Genomic DNA, 18,168 nt, shown 5'->3' with positions numbered 1-18,168 from the left:
CCTCACACATATATATACATGGACTTGACAAGATTTATAATGCATTCAGTGAAGGATGGTCTTTTCAAACATGATGCTGGGTCCCACTGGACAGCAATGAGGAAATAAAAGGAACTTGACCCCTAAACTTCACACAAATAATAAAGCTGTTTTTGTGTTTTGAACAGAACACAAAAGAACATCTAACTATAAAGAGGGGAAAGTGATCAATTAAAATTAAGTACTAACTGAACTTGATTTCAAGGACATTGTGTCATTTTCAGTGAGTATGGCATGAACCCATCTAGGGGCTTAATAAGTAATCTTCTCAAGCCCTTAGACTGTACCTGGCTTTTCCCCTCCATGATTTCCTTGAGGCGTTTTAATACTGTGCTGAGGCTTCGAAGCTGAACGGCTGTACGAGGGTCATGACCTCCAAAGGTAGGTTCTGCTTTCCTTCTTGTTTCTGAGTCAGATTAACCAAAAAAATAAAAAGAACCTTGTAAATAGTCTTCAGTATCTATGCAAAACAAGGTATATATGTGATGCGCAGTGCCTCATATTATCTATAATAATAAAAGCGTAATATGCTAATTAGACTGGACATCCTTCCGGATGACCTTCCAGATGAAGCCGGGGCTGCGAGGGAAGCCCGGGTCCCTGGTGCCTGCTGGCAGCTGGAGGGAAGCCCAGGTCCCGGGTGCCAGAGGGAAGCTGTTGCCACAGCCAGGGGAAGGAAGGACTACTCTTGCATGAATTTCATGCATCAGGCCTCTAGTTAGTATATACTTATGTTCTCACAGCCAGTGATATGGATTGAGTTAAAACTAGTCTTTATAAAGAAAGGTAAGAGGCATTCAAAGTGTTTCTTTCAAGGGTGTTTTTATATTGCTATATAAAACACCACTTCACAAGCAAGTAAGGCTACCTAAGATAAGCACTGTCTGAGACCACTGGTGGTTTTGAGGCCTGGGATGGGAAACTTGCTTACATGGCCCAAAATTCATTAGTGATTTCTTGGGCCCTTTGGTCCCAAGCCATAGTAAACACCAGCTAGAAATTTAGCAGAAGAAAAAGCAATCCCAGTGAGTTAACTTAGCTTAGTCTCTACAGTTAAACAGCAACAGCCCAGCCAGCACGGCTCAGTGGTTGAATGTTGACCTATGAACCTGGAGGTCAGGGTTCGATTCCTGGTCAGGGCACATGCCCAGGTTGCGGGCTGAATCCCCAGTGAGGTGTGTGCAAGAGGCAGCCGATCAATGATTCTTTCTCATCATTGATGTTTCTATCTCTCTTTTCCCTCTCCCTTCCTCTCTGAAATCAATAAAAATATTTTTTTAATTATTTAAAACAACAACACAGCAACAGGGTTGTACAGTTCAGTTCAGTCTGCAGACCACGTATCCAAAGTCTCACAGCAGATGCTCAGAAAGGACTCGAATAGCCCAATCCCAAAGAGCCTGACAGACTTCAGAACATCCAGGATGGTCACTTACACATAGACTTTCCTTCACCAGTGTCCAAGCAGATTAAAACTGCCAAAGGATTACTGGAATGCTGATGCCAACCTTTCTGCTACCTCCCTGCCTCTACAGCTCCAAACTGGAGGGCACCACTTACACTTAAAATAGCACTACTAGAGCCAGGCCTATCAATGACCAAAGTCCAAATTCCAGTTCTGTGGCCAGGATGGGTGTGCTCGCTAAAGCTGTCATATTATTCCTTTTTATTTTAGAGCAAGATCACTAGTCCTGGCTCTGGCAGCTATAAAACCTAAGGATGAAATGGAGGTGGCTTGACAAAAAGAATGAGCATGCCTATTAATTTAAACTTATTAACCTAATAATCTTGACAAAGTAAGATGGAAAATACCCATGCTACATTTTTCTTTAACTCACTTATTTGCTTGATTTGTTTTAAGTGTGCTTTGAGTTAGTAGGAAAAAAAGGATTACAATAAATGAAAGGTCCATATATAAATCCAAATTGACAAAGAATTTTCCTAGGTAATTTAAATACAGAAATAATTAGCTAAACAGCACCTATGTTAGAAAACTTGTTCTTTCTATAAATAATAATGTCCTAATTTCAGCAGATACCTGTGTTGTTACTACAATAAAAATGTATGAGTCTGAACCCGGCCTGGGTGCTCAGTTGATTAGAGTGCTATCCCGATATGCTAAGGTTGCGGGTTCAATTCTCAGTCAGGGCACATACAAGAATCAACCAATGAATGCAGAAATGGAATAGCAAACCAATGTTTCTCTCTCTTCCTCTTTCTTTAAATCAATAAATAATTTTTTTAAAAAAAGATTCTTGGGGAGAAAAAAGTATGAGTATTAGAATGATCACTTTTTTTGAGTATCACAATATAAAGCAACTCTCCATGATGTATTAGTTGAAAAAGAGACGGATGAAGTTGTTAGAATCGTAACAGTTATGCTCTCATGCACAAGCAACGAACAATTGTGAAGTCCCTTGCATTTAGCCAGTTAGGCATGTAAGAGAGTACTAAAGGCATCGGCCACTAGAAAAGGAACAGCGGGTCTGTTCCTGAAACCAAGAGAATCAGAGATCTCAGATGAAGACGAAAGAGCCCTGAGGGAAAACCTGGTCCAGCACTCTGCCATTAGGTAAACAATCTTAGCTGCACCTTTGTAAAGCCAGTATTAGAAAATAAATGGTTTTCCTTGGTCATAGAGCTGGTATATTGTGGAACGACAGCCTTTTAACAGGAAAAGGAACTTGGTTGGTCAGACAGTCCCAGGTTTCTGAGCCTCTAGCACAGCGGTCGCCAACAGGTGGTCCGTGAGGTCCGAAAGGTTGGCGACCGCTGCTCTAGCAGGTAAGGTAGAATAAAAGAATCAAGTGCACCTGGTACAAAACAATAAACAATGGTGGGGACTGCAGCAAACCAGACATTACAGGCTCTACCTACTGGTATTTAAATTCAAGTTTATCAAAACACCAAAGCAAGATTTGGTAGGCTGTCAGTTTGTAACCCCTAAAAGATTAGATTCTAGTCCGACTCCTCAATTTTACAAATGAAGATATCCTATGCTTGATTCAGCATAGGCTTTAGTCAAAAGTGCTACCTCAACTAGAACAGGAGTGTTGCCGTGGTCAGCTTCAAGAGCTAAGGGGAGTCTACTGAGTTAGAGGTTAAAGTGGGGATAGTCACTTCCCTTCCATTCCTTGAGGTAAAAGGAGAGCTCCATTCTCCCTCTCCCCCTTCCCACCTTGATTCTTCCTTCCAAATGGCTGCCGTAACCCAGGCTGAGGCTCTCTGGCCTGGAAAATATTCGGGGTGATGCAGCCAGCTCTGTTCCAGTCCTTGGAGAGAAACTCTTCTGCTTGGTTTCTCCTCCTCCTCCTGTCCCACCTGAAGATTCTAAACCAAGTCCCAATTAGCAATAAAACATCCTCCTGACAACCACCGTTATCTGCACCTGCCTATATTTCACTCGAGGATCTCATGGAGGAGGCTGGCAGACAAGACGAGGATCTGACATTCAAAGACACTTGATTTCCAATGCTGCACCCCTTCTCCTCTATTATGCCACTTCTCACTGCCTTTCTTCTGTCACCTTGAGTTTAATAATCCAACAAAAATAAAGCATAAAACAACTCACTTTATCTATAGCCTCTCAATTCAGGCACTGATTCCCAGCCTATACTCATCAGAAAAGCATGAAAATGAATGAGATGACTATGGAGTAGACCAGGATGGACAACATACAGGCAAGAGGAGCTCAGCTTATCCAGCCACACTGACAGTTTGCACCCCAAAGACAGAAGGCCAAGAGCCCATGGCAGCCCATTAATGGAGTTGCAGAGTTCTGCAGCCGAGGCATGCACATCACATGACACTAGCCATCCCACGAACAGATGCAGTGCTCATTCACAAAGCTGAAACTAACCTGTGTTCTCCTGGGGATGTGGCAAACTGTTCTCTGCTGAAACCCAAGCAAGTAATTAATCAAAAAACAGTCATGAGGTTTCTGCCCAGTCTAAGTTAAAGTTTAATAAAATGTTTAAGAAATTATTTTAGGTATCTACAAATTCTTTCACTATCTAGGCAACAGTTTCATTAATTCTGAAGTGTACCAGACTATTGCAAACAGCAGAGAAGTTAAGTCAAAAACAACCTGGGAAACAATGACTGGAAAAATCTAATGCACAGAGAGGAAGTAAGAACGCTGTCTTACCTAATACTGTTGAAGATCGCCGCTGGAGTTCCTCATTAAGCTGTTTTTTATAAGGTGTAGGTGACCTCACAGACTGTGCTCTTGAAGGGAGCTGAGGGCTGGTCCAACTTCCACTTAGAGACTGCTGCTCGCTCTGGCCCCCTTCGGCTCTCTCTGTAGCAAAGGAAAGCTTGGCGTTATTTTGAAAAACTAACGTCAGAGTTCAGCAAAGAGAAGGAAATAGGTGAAATCTTTCAGGAAGGAATGTATATATGTATTACATGCATAATTAAAAAGTAGGATTTTAAAAAAATCCAAAGAAGTGGCAAAATTACAGGGTAATATTCACATCCCGGGTATATGTGATCTTCAGTTTATTTCACTTTTCATTAGAAATATCTTGAACATCCTACCTAATAATAGACAAATATGCAAATTGACCGTACCTTCGCTATGCCCGTGATTGGCCAGGAGGCGTGGGGGGCGGGACTCGAGGGGGCGGGGGGGCCGATTGGGCCGGCGGGACCCTGAGCTCGCGTCTCCAGCGGCGGCTCGAGCTCAGCGTCTGCGCCATGGCTGTGCTGCGGCACAGAAGGGGCCTCTGGGGCAGCGAGCTCACATCCCACCGCGGACCATCAAAAGTGAGGGAGCTGGGTGCCTGTCCGTTCAGGCACCAGGCCTTTCAGAAGCCTCCACCGCGCTGGAGGCTTCTGAAAGGCCTGGTGCACCAGCGATCAAAAGCAAAAGCATGGGAGCTGGGTGCCTGTCCGCTCAGGCACCAGGCCTTTCAGAGGCCTCCGCCGCGCCGGAGGCTTCTGAAAGGCCTGGTGCACCAGCGGACAGGCACCCAGCTCCCCCGCAATCGAAAGCAAAAGTGTGGGAGCTGGGTGCCTGTCCGCTCAGGCACCAGGCCTTTCAGAGGCCTCCGCCGCGCCAGAGGCTTCTGAAAGGCCTGGTGCACCAGCGGACAGGCACCCAGCTCCCCCGTGATTGAAAGCGAAAGCATGTAGGGGACCCTACACGTGCATGATTCAATCATGCACTGGGCCTCTAGTATTAAAGAAAATGGAATGCAAGCTTCACACAAAGGCATAGATTTTTGAGGGGGTCTGTTTTGTTTATGGGATAGAGCAGATCCCTTGTGCTATTAAAACAGTACCCAGTGGATAGTAGGTGATCAATAAACATTTGCTAACTAAAAAAATTGTTGTCTTATTATGACTAAATATAATGTGATCTCCTGAAAGGAATCTGGGAACAAAAAAAGGACATTAGGCAAAAACTGAAGAAATATGAGTAAAATACATACTTTAATTAATAATGTATCAATAATTGTTCATTTACTAATTTTAATAATGTATCACTAACGTAAGATGTTAATAATAAGAGAAACTGGGAGTGAGGTATATGAGAACTCTCTATACTATTTTCCCAATTTTTCTGTAAATCTAAAACTATTCTAAACAATAGTTTATTTTTCTAAACTGTCTAAAAAATGGGCTAGGCCCTAGCCAATTTGGCTGTGGATAGAGTGTCGGCCTGCAGACCGAAGGGTCCCTGGTTCGATTCTGGTCAAGGGCATGTACCTTGGTTGCAGGCTCCTCCCCAGCCCGGCCCGGTCAGGGCACGTGCAGGAGGCAACCAACTGATGAGTTTCTTTCACATCAATGTTTCTCTGTCTTTCACTCTCTTCCACTCTCTCTAACAGATAAATGGAAAAGTATCCATTTATCTGTTAGAGAAGATTAACAATAAATAAATAAATCTGTAGGTTTTAAAAAAATAAAAATTAAAAATGGGCTAGCATGTTTTACAGAGCTTTAAACATGACTACTAATAAAAGTCAGTTAATACTATTAACATTTCTACTTAAACTATTAACCCCCCAAATTCCTTACAATAAAAGGGTTTATTTCCTAATCCACTTTAAATAATATAGCCAAATATAAAGCAAAAAATGTAGGTCATGTTTTCTTAACTTTTCTTTCAGGTAAATAATATATAAAAAGAGTTTGCTTTAAAAGTATCTTTTAGTTTGATAGCATTACATTTTCACCTTACCTAATGGGTTTAAGTCAACAACGGGCCTGAAGATGGTTTCCTTTTTTTTTTTTTTTTTTAATATATTTTATTGATTTTTTACAGAGAGGAAGGGCTAGGGATAGAGAGTTAGAAACATCGATGAGACAGAAATATCGATCAGCTGCCTCCTGCACACTCCCCACTGGGTATGTGCCCGCAACCAAGGTACATGCTTTGACCGGAATCGAACCTGGGACCCTTGAGTCCACAGGCTGATGCTCTATCCACTGAGCCAAACCAGTTAGGGCAAGATGGTTTCCATTTTTGGAAAAAAAAAAAACCTTTTTTCCCAAGTGCTGATTCTTTTAGTTTCATTGCTTTAATTAAAAATATTTTGGCTATTAATCCCTAAAAGAACGAAGTCCATTCTGTGAACTTAAGAAGTTGAAACATAATTTTAAAAAAGGGGGGGGGAGGGAACACTTTAAAAAGGGACCTTCTTTTAACATTTATTCAGATATTCACTTACCAATCTATATATACACTGAGTGGCCAGATTATTATGATCTCTGAACGCATAATAATCTGGCCACTGAGTGTATATCCTATATAATAAAAGCTAATATGCAAATTGTCCCCTCGACCAGGAGTTCGACCAGCAGGCCGGCCGGCCAACCACCCATGTCCCCTCCCCCTGGCCAGGCTGGCCGGACCCCACCAATGCACGAATTCATGCACCCGGGCCTCTAATACACACACACACACACACATACACACACACACACACACACACACACACACTGAGTGGCCAGATTATTATGCATTCAGAGATCATAATAATCTGGCCACTCAGTGTATAAAACCCTAATATGCAAATAGAACAGTGGAACAACCGAACAACCAGTCGCTATGACATGCGCTGACCACAAGGGGCCAGGCGCGGAACATGGCGGGCATCAGCAGCATGCAGCAAAGCACGGAACATAGCAGGTATCGGCTGTGGCAGGATGGTAGAGCAGGTAGATCTGGGCGAGCCTCTGGTGGTTACTGAAAATTCTTTGCTCCACAAGCTGCGGTCCTGCCTGGTGCTTGTACCTGCTGCCAGTGCCAGCTCCTCTTGCACCACTGCCGGCACCCAGTGCCAGCCCCAATCATTTGGTGCCGTCAGCAGGTGCAAGTGGCAGCTGCCAGCCCCGATCACCCCTCAGGGCTTCTCTACCTCCCCCTGCTCCTGAGGGGCGATCGGGGCCAGCAGCCACCACTCACACCCGCTGCTGGTGATGGCCCCGCTTGCACCCGCTGCTGGCACCCGGCACTGGCCCCAATTGCTTGGCGCTGTCAGTGGGTGTGAGCTGCAGTTGCCGGCCCCAATCGCCCGAGGGCTTCTCCACCTCCCCCAGCTCCTGAGGGGCGATCAGTACAGCAGTCGCTGCTCGCACCTGCTGACAGCGCTGGCCCCGCTCACATTAGCTGCTGGCGCCAGCCCCAATCGCTCTGCGCCGTCAGTGAGTGTAAGCAGGAGAAGCACGATCAGCGCATGGGAGCAATGGTGGCAGGAGTGAGGCTGCCAGCAGACAGGGGACTGGGGGTCGTGGCGGGAGGGGCCTGGTGGGGGCGTGGAGGATGGGCCGAGACCCACCCCTGTGCCCACCCCAGCCTCGAGGCCCACAGTTCTTTTCAAGGTGCATGAATTCGTGCACTGGGCCCCTAGTAAATAATAATATTACAGTGAAAATTCTAGCTTTCTCTTAGGCAGTAAATCTGTGACCTATGATTAAAGCTCTCTCCTTGTTAATAATTTACCCTCTTGCAAAGACACAAGATGAAACCTGAACAAGAGAATTTCAGAGAACCAAAACTGTAGGTTCTCTAATCTTTAAGAATAAGTCTTACCTTTGTTAAATCGAAAGAGATTTACAAAAGAACTATACGCTGATTTAAAAGGAGGTTCGTCCTGATCAGGAGTCAAAGGTTTAAAGTGTGTGAGATGCGAGGGACTAGTCGGAGATCGAGGCAGGTCATTGGCAGAGTCCAATGTTGGGGAAGTCTTATCATCTGTGGCCATTTCATGAGTCTAAAAAATGAAAGAAAGAAACACCAAGATATAAGGTTCCTCAGGAAGCCCAAGCATTAATTACAGACAGCATCCCTAAATATTTGAAAATTCATACTATAAAAACCAAAGAATAAATAAATCACATAGCTTAGCACAAACTACAAGTTAAAGCTTGAAAACTCTATGATCTGGATAATAAATAAGTCTCAATCACCTAAAATCATGATTATATAGCCAATCTAATTTCAACATTGCTATTCAAATTACAGAAATTATCAAAAGTACTTAAAAATTAGAAGTAGGACATAAATGTGAACAGGTAAAAAGAAATAAAATGCATTTTTATATAGTTTATCTTTTTCATTTTTAAATTTTTTGGAAAGAGAGATATTTGATAGCTTTTTTAAGTTATGGGGGGGAAACCGTTTTACACAAGCATATAAATTCCTCAAAGCTTTATTTGACTCACTTCAATTTTTTTCTTTTAAGAACTATAAAGGGTAGCCCTAGCCGGCTTGGCTCAGTGGATAGAGCGTCAGCCTGCGGACTGCAGGGTCCCAGGTTTGATTCTGGCCAAGGGCACATGCCTGGGTTGCGGGCTCGATCCCCAGTAGGGGGCATGCAGGAGGCAGCCGATTGGTGATTCTCTCTCATCATTGATGTTTCTCTCTCTCTCTCCCTTCTCCCTTCCTCTCTGAAATCAATAAAGAATTATATTTAAAGTAAATAAATAAAAACTATAAAGGGTAAATATTTCCAAGAAAATGAAATAATCATCCCATAATGACACTTCAAAAAACCTCAGCCCTAGGTTTGGCTCAGTGGAGAGTGTCGGCCTGCGGACTACAGGGTCCCATCAAGGGCACATGCCCAGGTTGCGGGCTCGATCCCCAGTAGGGGGCATGCAGGAGGCAGCCAATCAATGATTCTCTTTCATCATTGATGTTTCTCCCTCTCCCTTCCTCTCTGAAGTCAATAAAAATATTTTTTAAAAGAAAACAACTCAAAAATTACCTCAAGCTATGCCTCCACACCTTGGAACTAACCAAATCAACAAACTGTTCCCCATCATCTTCCTCCCAGGCACTAACCAAAATTCCTAGTTAAACCAAAGCAGTAAAGGTGACCACATCACCAGATGGAAGTTACAGAAAAGCACTGGTGTCTATCTTCTGCCATATGATTAATACTTCACATAAAAGAGAACCATGAACTATGCATAACTCTAGTCATAAAGTGCTGTAGTTTTGTCATCTAATTTAAACTTTACAAAGAGGACATTATACGCTTACTAGAGGCCTGGTGCACAAGATTCGTACACTGGGCGGGGGGTTGGGGGGTGTTCCTCAGCCCAGCCTGCACCCTCTCCAATCTGGGATCCCTCGGGGGATGTCCAACTGCCCGTTTAGGCCCGGGCAGTCGGACCTAAACCGGCAGTCAAACATCTCTCACAATCCAGGACTGCTGGCTCCCAACCGCTCGCCTGCCTGCCTGCCTGATTGCCCCTAACTGCTTCTGCCTGCCAGCCTGATCACCCCCTAACCAATCCCCTGCCAGCCTGATCAACGCCTAACTGCTCCCCCGCCAGCCCGAGTGCCCCCAACTGCCCTCCCCTGCAGGCCTGGTCACCCCTAACTGCCCTCCCCTGCCAGCCTGGTCACCCCTAACTGCCCTCCCCTGCCAGCCCGATTGCCCCCAACTGCCCTTCCCTGCTGGCCTGGTCGCCCCTAACTGCCCTCCCCTGCCAGCCTGGTCACCCCTAACTGCCCTCCCCTGCCAGCCCGATTGTCCCCAACTGCCCTTCCCTGCTGGTCTGGTCGCCCCTAACTGCCCTCCTCTGCTGGCCTGATCGCCCACAACTGCCCTCCCCTGCTGGCCTGATCACCCACAACTGCCCTCCCCTGCCAGCCATCTTGTGGCAGCCATCTTGTGATCACATGGGGGTAGCCATCTTGTGACCACAAGAGGGGTGGCCATCTTGTGTGAGGGCATGACAGTCAATTTGCATATTACCTCTTTATTATATAGGATAGGATAAAATGTTTTCACTTTCAAAATCATATTTACAATCTCATTTAATTGTTACAAAAATCCTGAAAGTTGCACAGAACTGGCCTTATTACTGTATTTTACCTTTGAGGGAACTGATGTACACTGAGCCTAAAACAACTTTCTTGAGAGTCACACAACTAGTCAGTGGAAGAGCTGTAACTAAAGCCCAGGTTTCAGCCCAGAGTACTTCTTTAGAGCAAAATGACTTGTGTAGCTCCACACAGACTTCCAAATCTAGCCTATCTGAATTCTAATTACTCAAAATGTTGCCTGATTAATAATTTACTTAATAAATTAAACAAAACAGAACTGAAACCACTGACTTGAACGGAATTTTGGCAGTAAATGTTTATTGGAATGGAGGGAGCGGAAAAGGAAAGGAGGAAGAGGAAGGAGCAGAGGAAGAAGAGGAGGGAGAGAAGAGGGGGAAGGAGAGAGGGAAGGAACCTCTCTATCATCATCTTCTATTGGGGAGCCCAGTCAGCAATCCTTCTAAAGTGTCGTGACAATCCATATTTTCCCATAAAGGGTTAGTAAATAAGCTGGAGACTGATCAAATGTAAATTTCAAAAAACAGGGAGGTGGAAGTACTTGAAAAAAAGAATAATGTAATGGCAATAAGACTCAGGCCTCTGAAATCAGCCTGCATTCATTCTACTTTGACAAAAGTAACATCAGAAGCAGAGTTAGCAATCTGCCCAGAATCCTAGCATTACTTTTAAGAATCACCCACTCTTGCCCTAGCTAGTTTGGCTCAGTAGATAGAGTGTCGGCCTGACTGAAAAGGTCCCAGGTTCGATTCCAGTCAGGGGCACATGCCCGGGTTGTAGGCTCCATCCCCAGTAGGGGGCCTCCAGGAGGCAGCTAATCAATGATTCTCTCTCATCATTGATGTTTCTATCTCTCTCTCTCCCTCTCCCTTCCTCTATGAAATCAATAAAAATATTTTTTTTAAAAAGAGTCACCCACTCTTTAATAGGCTATAGAAGTGTGAGGATAAAAATTACCATGAAAGCATTCATCAAACGTAGTATCTGAAATATAAATACAACCATATAGAGTTAATTTAAAAACCACATAATGGCATAAGGATTCTAAAAAAAAAAAAACAAAAAAAAAACACACACACACAAAAAACAAAAACACCTACCTTACAACTCTTATTCTCTGGTAGCTTAACAACTGTCTCTGAAATACACTGGGACTCTTTCCTGACTGATAGGAAATTAAAAATATTAACCTATTCATCCATATATCAGCAGTACTTGCTTTGCCTCGTCTCATTTGAAGGCTGCTATTGATTACTTACAGACCCACTCACTTCACACTCTCTTGTTGCTTAAGCCAACCTGAAAGCTAATCAGGTATTACAATGTAGAAAATAAACCCAATCTGCCAGCCACTATCAAAATTTCTGCTGATAAAAAAGATCCAAATATCAGTCAAGTCATTTCTAAGTATTTTTTTAAAAATTGATTAGAGAGAGAGAGATTTGTTGTTCCACTTATTTATGCTTTCATTGGTTGATTCTTGTATGTGCCCTGACCAGGGATGGAATCCGAAACCCTGAAGTACCAGGACATCGCTCTAACCCAGTGGTCGGCAAACTGCGGCTCTTTGGCCCCTTGAATGCGGCTCTTCCACACAATACCACGGCCTGGGCGAGTCTATTTTGAAGAATTGGCGTTAGAAGAAGTTTAAGTTTAAAAAATTTGGCTCTCAAAAGAAATTTCAATCGTTGTACTGTTGATATTTGGCTCTGTTGACTAATGAGTTTGCCGACCACTGCTCTAACCAACTGAGCAATCCGGCCAGGGCTTCTAAGTAGTTTTTTTCAAAACATATCTAATAATGTAAGACAAATGAATATCAGACACGTTAGTCTTCGTTAACAAAGATTGTTGTTGTTGTTCAACTTTCGATCGCCATGCCAACAGAGACACCAAAGGAAAACCACAACGTGATCCATGTTACTCTTCCCTAAAGGAAAAGGGGAGCATTCAGGAAAGCAGTCTGGCTCTACAGAAGAGACTTAACCGGCTCAACCTTTGCCACAAACCCAAACCCAAGGGCAAGAAACCAAGAATATTTTTTTCCAAGAATCCTGATGGAGGGGGAATTTTTTGGAGTGGCAGAAAATGAGATTCAAGTAAGTCAGAAATAAGATTCAAATAAGATGCAAATAAATCAGAAATAAGACAGTGCAATAAACCAAGCAACTACCTGTACTGTCCATGGCGTACTAATTTTACAACAGAGGACGCACTGAATCAATTCATGATCACTGAACATATACAGGCATCAGATAAATAACTTGCTTTACACAGAAGTCCAGCACTTCTCATATTTCTGGAATGTCTTAAGAATAGTCTCATGGACAACAAACACATATCTATCAACAAGTGACTCTAAAAGTCAAGTGAATTAAAAATCTGAGGAACAGAATAAACTGGTGAACATCATAGAATCAGGGGCATAGAATCGGAGTGGACTGATAATTCTCAGGGGGGAAAGGGGTGTCTGTGTGGGGGGTTCGGGAAGAGACTGGACAAAAATCATACACCTATGGATAAGGACAGCGGGGGGGGAAGGGGGAGGGATGGGCAGAAGGGAGGGTGGGAACCAGGTAGAGGGGAGATATGGGGGTGGGGGGGCAAAAGGAGAAACAATTGTAATAATCTGAACAATAAAGATTTATTAAATTTAAAAAAAGGATAGTCTCTATATTAGGCAAAAGAACCTTCACTCCTTAAAAATGTCCCTCACGCTCCAGTCTCACCCTCTTGATGGGAACCAGTAGTTGGGAAATGAAGTCTCCTCCTCTTAGACTGAAACGCGGGCAGGGAGGGAACAGCCTCAACGCGCAGAGGCAAGCACGGGAGGGGGCGTCCACACACTGAAACCCCCTGCTGCTGTCCTTTCGGTCTGTAGCTCAGGAACTTTCTTTCCGAGTCTGCGGGTGCACCCCTCACACACAAATTCGGAGCCCATGCACCGGCGGGAGGGGAACCTGGGCTGTGCACCTCCACAACAGGCTGAGGGGCGCAGGACGGGGGAACTTCCAATGTTTCCGAGGCAACCTCTCCCCGAACAGCCCCACCCGGCTCCCCGGCATCCTCACATGACCAGGGGCGGCCCGGGAATCGGGGGAGCCGGCTACCAGCGGGCACGGGTCCTCTGCCCGCCCCCGCCCAGCCGCGGGCGCAGCCCGGCCTCCAGCCGCGGTCGAGGAACCCCAGCTCTCGCCTTCCCCTCCGCTCGGACCCCGGAGCGCCCCAAACCGGCCTTCCTCCCCATCCCCAGCCCCAGCAGGCGGCGCGCCCAGACGCCCGCCCTTACCTGCACCTCCCGCCCGGGCCGCCGAGCCCTCCACCCCAGCGCCGCTTCACCCCGTTCGAGCGCAGGAAGCCGGCTTCGGGGCGCAGGGGCGCAGGGCCGCTGGACTCCGGCCGCGGGCAGTTGCGGCAGGAAGCAGAGCTGCTTACATGATTGATGCGGCTCCTCGCTTCCCCCCGAGGCCCCGCCCCCTGTCTCTCCTCCCCTCCAATCCGCAGCTGCCCCGGCCGCCGGCTCCGCCCCCCTCCGCCCGGTCTTCGCGGCGCTGGGATCAGCTGTTCAGGCGGAGGGAGTCCAGCCCAGATAGAGTCGTTCCGGACAGTTTGGCGAAGATCGGGCGGCCTCCGCCTTCCTGGAAGCAGCCGGGGCGACTGCGCGCGTGAGCGTCAGGCGCGCCAGGTCACCAGTTGGGTGCGGGCTGGACGGCGGCTGTCGTCAGTGTGCGACGATGCGGGCGCTCGTAACATGTAACTGCGCCCGGTGCTCTCCCGGACTGACGTTGACCCGTGCAATGGAGAGCACTTATGTCCATTATGTCTATAGCGGGACTGTTATGCTTGGGTGACTCTGCCAATACCTAGCCATGTGACCTTAAACAAATGATTCATTTCTTCAGGCCCCAGACCTCTTATCCGTAAAATAGGGCCGATATAATAGTACCCACTTAATAGACTTTTTTTTTTTTGAGGATTAACTGAAAATTGCACATAAAGCATTTGGCACAGTGTCTAACGCAGGGAGGGAAAAGGGGCCAACATAAGAAACCTGACAAGCTCAGGGGAGGCCAGTAGGACGGGTCTTACAAACTCAGAGACCAAAAGTAACCATAAAAAATGCCTAACTAAAAGCAAGTCATGGTGGGTACTCACTCCTAGGGCTGTAGCTTCCTTGATTCCAGTTAATCTTTACCTTCAGTGAGCCTATCTTGTCTCTCTGCATCTAAAATAACACACATTTTGAAATGTCAGCGTATTCTCCTTTTTCAGACTCCTCAGCACACAACTGCAGCACCAGACCACAGAACCCTTCATTATCATGTCCCCTCTACATGCTGGAAATATTGCTTATTAACTATCCTGTACCCATCAATGTAAAAGAAGTATGTGTGGCTTCATTTTACTTTTTTTGCATCCATTTCACATGCCTCCATCACCTTTTGAGCACTTCCTTTCTTTTTCAATATATTTTTTATGTCAGAGGGGAAGGGAGAGGGAGAGAGAGATAGAAACATCAATGATGAGAGAGAATCATTTATCAGCTGCCTCTTGCACACCCTACATTAGGGATCCAGCCTGCAACCCGGCATATGCAATGAATGGGAATTGAACCATGAACTCCTGGTTCATAGGTCAATGCTCAACCACTGAGCCATGCAGGCCAGGCCACTTCCTTACTTACTGACCGTAAACTATACCAGCTCTTCTTGAACTGTCTTTGCCCCAGGCCTAGAATCAATCAGTTCTCAAAGGAGTCCTAGTTCCCTTTAATAAAGAATGCAAAGATGTTTTTAAAAATCATGAAACTCAGTTCTGTCTAGGATGCAATGAAATTGGCACTCTCTTGTGTTTCATGGGAAAACATAAATAAGTGTATCCCTCTGAGAAAATGATTTGATGGATCTGTTAAGCACTTTAAAAGCGTTTACACTCCTTGATCCAACAATTCCAACTCTAGTCATCTAGCCAAAGAAACTGATTCAAGTGTAAAATTAAAGTATATCTAAATATGTTTGTGACAGTTATTTAAAACTGTAAAAATAAGTAAAAAGGAAACAAATTTTTAATCAACATAAACCATATGAAAGTAATACAATCAAATGATGAACAATTATGCAGTCATCAAAAATTATGTTGGCTAAGATTTTATATAGGACTACAGGCCCAGTGCACAACATTCGTGCACAGGGCAGGGAGGGGATGGTCCCTTAGCCTGGATTCGCCCTCTTGTAGTCTGGGAGCCCTCAGGGGATGTTCCACTGATGGCTTAGGCCCGCTCCCCAGGCCTATTCTATCAGTCGGACATCCTTAGCGCTCCCACCACCACTGCTGTGTTCGCCAGCCATGAGCCGGGCTTCTGGCTGAGCGGCGCTCCCCCTGTGGGGAGTGCACTGACCACCAGGGGCAGCTCTTGCATTGAGCTATTGGTCATAGTGTGTCATAGCGACCGGTAGTTCCACCATGCAGTCAATTTTCATATTAGCCTGTAATTATATAGAATTCTTCACTTCACAGTCAACCTTCTGAAAACAGTTTTCTTGTCTTCAAAATTCCCCACCTCCCATTCACACTTCAATCCCCTTTAGTTTGGCTTCTATCAGCATCATTCTGATAGGATTATTATTCTTAAAGTGCTTTCCTGAGGTCCTCTTACTCGCCAAAATTATGTTCAGGCTTTGTCTTTCTTGCCCTCTTTGTAGTACCCCCCTCCTTTTTGGAAACTTTCTCTTGCTTTGGCTCCCATCAGACTTTGCTGATTCTTCTACTATTGCCAGAGAGTCCTTCTCATTCTCTCTCTTTTTTAATATATATATTTTTTATTGATTTCAGAGAGGAAGGCAGAGGGAGAGAGAGATAGAAACATCAATGATGAGAGAGAATCATTAATTGGCTGCCTCCTGCATGCCCCTTACTGGGGGCCAAGCCCACAACCGTGGCATGTGCCCTGACTGGAAATTGAACCATGACCTCCAGATTCATAGGTCAACATTCAACCACTGAGCCATGCTGGCCGGGCCTCATTCTCTTTTGGGGGCTCCTTTTCCTTGACCTGGCTCTTAAATATGTTAAGTATTTCATGGAGTTCTTGCTGAGATAGACATTTTTTCTTACTCTGTCCAGTAGTCCCCCACTTATCCATGGTTTCATATTCACATTTCAAACAGTACTTTAATTTCAGCCAAACATCATTTATTACATTTATTTATTGTTGCCAGGTAATGTATTTTTTATAGTTTTGTTTCTAGTAATTTTGTCTATAAATTTGTTATTTTATAGTTGTATAAGAGGTAACAGCATAAGGAGCATATATCTAGTTTTATGCATATACAGTAATATTATAAGTCAATTCTAGGGATCTACAAAAAATGTTTTCAATGATAACAGAGTTCCTATATTACTGGCTTAGGAAACGCTATTTTAGATGCTCACACTCCCATAAGTGTTACCTTTGTTCCCACACTGGCTTAGAGCCAAATTTGCAGCCCATTTTCAGCAGTGTGTAGAATTTGATGGAATACATTTTGTGATTAAATTTGCCTTGTGATACTTTTTGTGTTTAAATTCAAACATAGGTTATTTACTGTATTCTCTCTTTTCTTCATTTTCCTCACCTATATTCAATGGCTTTTATCATGCTACTAGAGGCCCAGTGCACAAAATTCGTGCATGGGTAAGGTCCCTAGGCCTGGCCAGCAATCAGGGCAGATCTGTGGGGCAACCAGCAGGGAAATCAGAGTGGGGGGCCCCACTGACACCTGCCTTGGCTGGGCTGGGGCCTGCGGGCTGGGGCAGCTCCTGCATTGAACATCTGCCCCCTGGTGGTCAGTGTACATCATAGCGACCGGTTGTTCCACCGGTCGGTCCACTGTTTGGTCAATTTGCATATTAGGCTTTTATTATATAGGATATTGTATGTATCTTGAAGGCAGCCCTAAATCCTCTCTGCAAATACTTGTAGTAGTGGCCAAACGGTAATTAAAATGTGAACCCAATATAATATGGAGTAAAGCTACAATCTCAGGTGACTTTGGGTCTCATATTGGAGATGAAATACATACTCAGACACCTCTATGATCATTTCTACAGGAATAAATGGAGGTGACAGCTACTTCCCGTTAATCTGCCTCAAAAATCAAGCATAGTGCCATGTCTTCATTTTCTCCTAGGAAAAATACCAGTGCCCTCTAGTGTCAAAAATGCCCCTTGTGCAGTGTCTTTTATATCTGTTTATCTTCCAAGAGTAATTGTAATAATCCTATGCTAGAGATAATTTTAAAAAATAAATTTGGGGACATGAAATCCCAGCAGCAATACACAAGCATGTTATTATCCTACAAATCGCTATCTAAAATGCTCTTTTACTCCCATGCTTTCAAGAGGAAGGAATACACAAAAAATAATTCCCTGAAGAGGACGGATTTTTTTTTTTTAACGCACTGGTTTCTCAGGCTTCACATCTTTTTTTTTCTTTTTTTTAAATATATTTTATTGATTTCTTACAGAGAGGAAGGGCGAGGGACAGAGAGCCAGAAACATCGATGAGAGAGAAACATCGACAAGCTGCCTCCTGCACACCCCCCACCGGGGATGTGCCTGCAACCAATGTACATGCCCTTGACCGGAATCGAACCCGGGACCTTTCAGTCCGCAGGCCGACGCTCTATCCACTGAGCCAGACCGGTTTCGGCTAGGCTTCACATCTTTAACTTCTCTAGAACCCTAATAGTAATCTCATTATCTTTATCTTCTAATGCAATGACAATTAGATTTATTTGTAATCTTACCTAATAATAGACAAACATGTAAATTGATCATACCTC

The 18,168-nt window shown here is 44.7% G+C and overlaps 1 protein-coding gene across 7 annotated transcripts in view; it reads right to left on the bottom strand.

Moving 5' to 3' along the window:
• PIKFYVE (phosphoinositide kinase, FYVE-type zinc finger containing) overlaps positions 1-13,767 on the bottom strand; it is a 79,942-nt gene extending 66,175 nt beyond the window's left edge. For 4 of the 7 annotated variants that reach the window (XM_079782251.1, XM_079782247.1, XM_079782250.1 and 1 more), the window contains exons 1-5: positions 13,635-13,767; positions 8,081-8,261; positions 4,187-4,339; positions 3,899-3,934; positions 327-445 (exon numbers count right to left, since the gene is read on the bottom strand). In XM_079782251.1, coding sequence (XP_079638377.1) covers positions 327-445; positions 3,899-3,934; positions 4,187-4,339; positions 8,081-8,252 — 480 coding nt within the window. In that variant the 5' untranslated portion in view covers positions 8,253-8,261; positions 13,635-13,767. The remainder of the gene's footprint in view (positions 1-326; positions 446-3,898; positions 3,935-4,186; positions 4,340-8,080; positions 8,262-13,634) is intronic. The other 3 variants (XM_079782252.1, XM_079782248.1, XM_079782249.1) reach the window with 2 other exon arrangements.
• Between the last annotated feature and the right edge of the window lie 4,401 nt (positions 13,768-18,168).

This window comes from Cnephaeus nilssonii (assembly GCF_951640355.1).
Source record: "Cnephaeus nilssonii genome assembly, chromosome: 10".
NCBI lineage: Eukaryota > Metazoa > Chordata > Mammalia > Chiroptera > Vespertilionidae > Cnephaeus > Cnephaeus nilssonii.
This window is presented reverse-complemented; position numbering and strand designations above follow the sequence as displayed.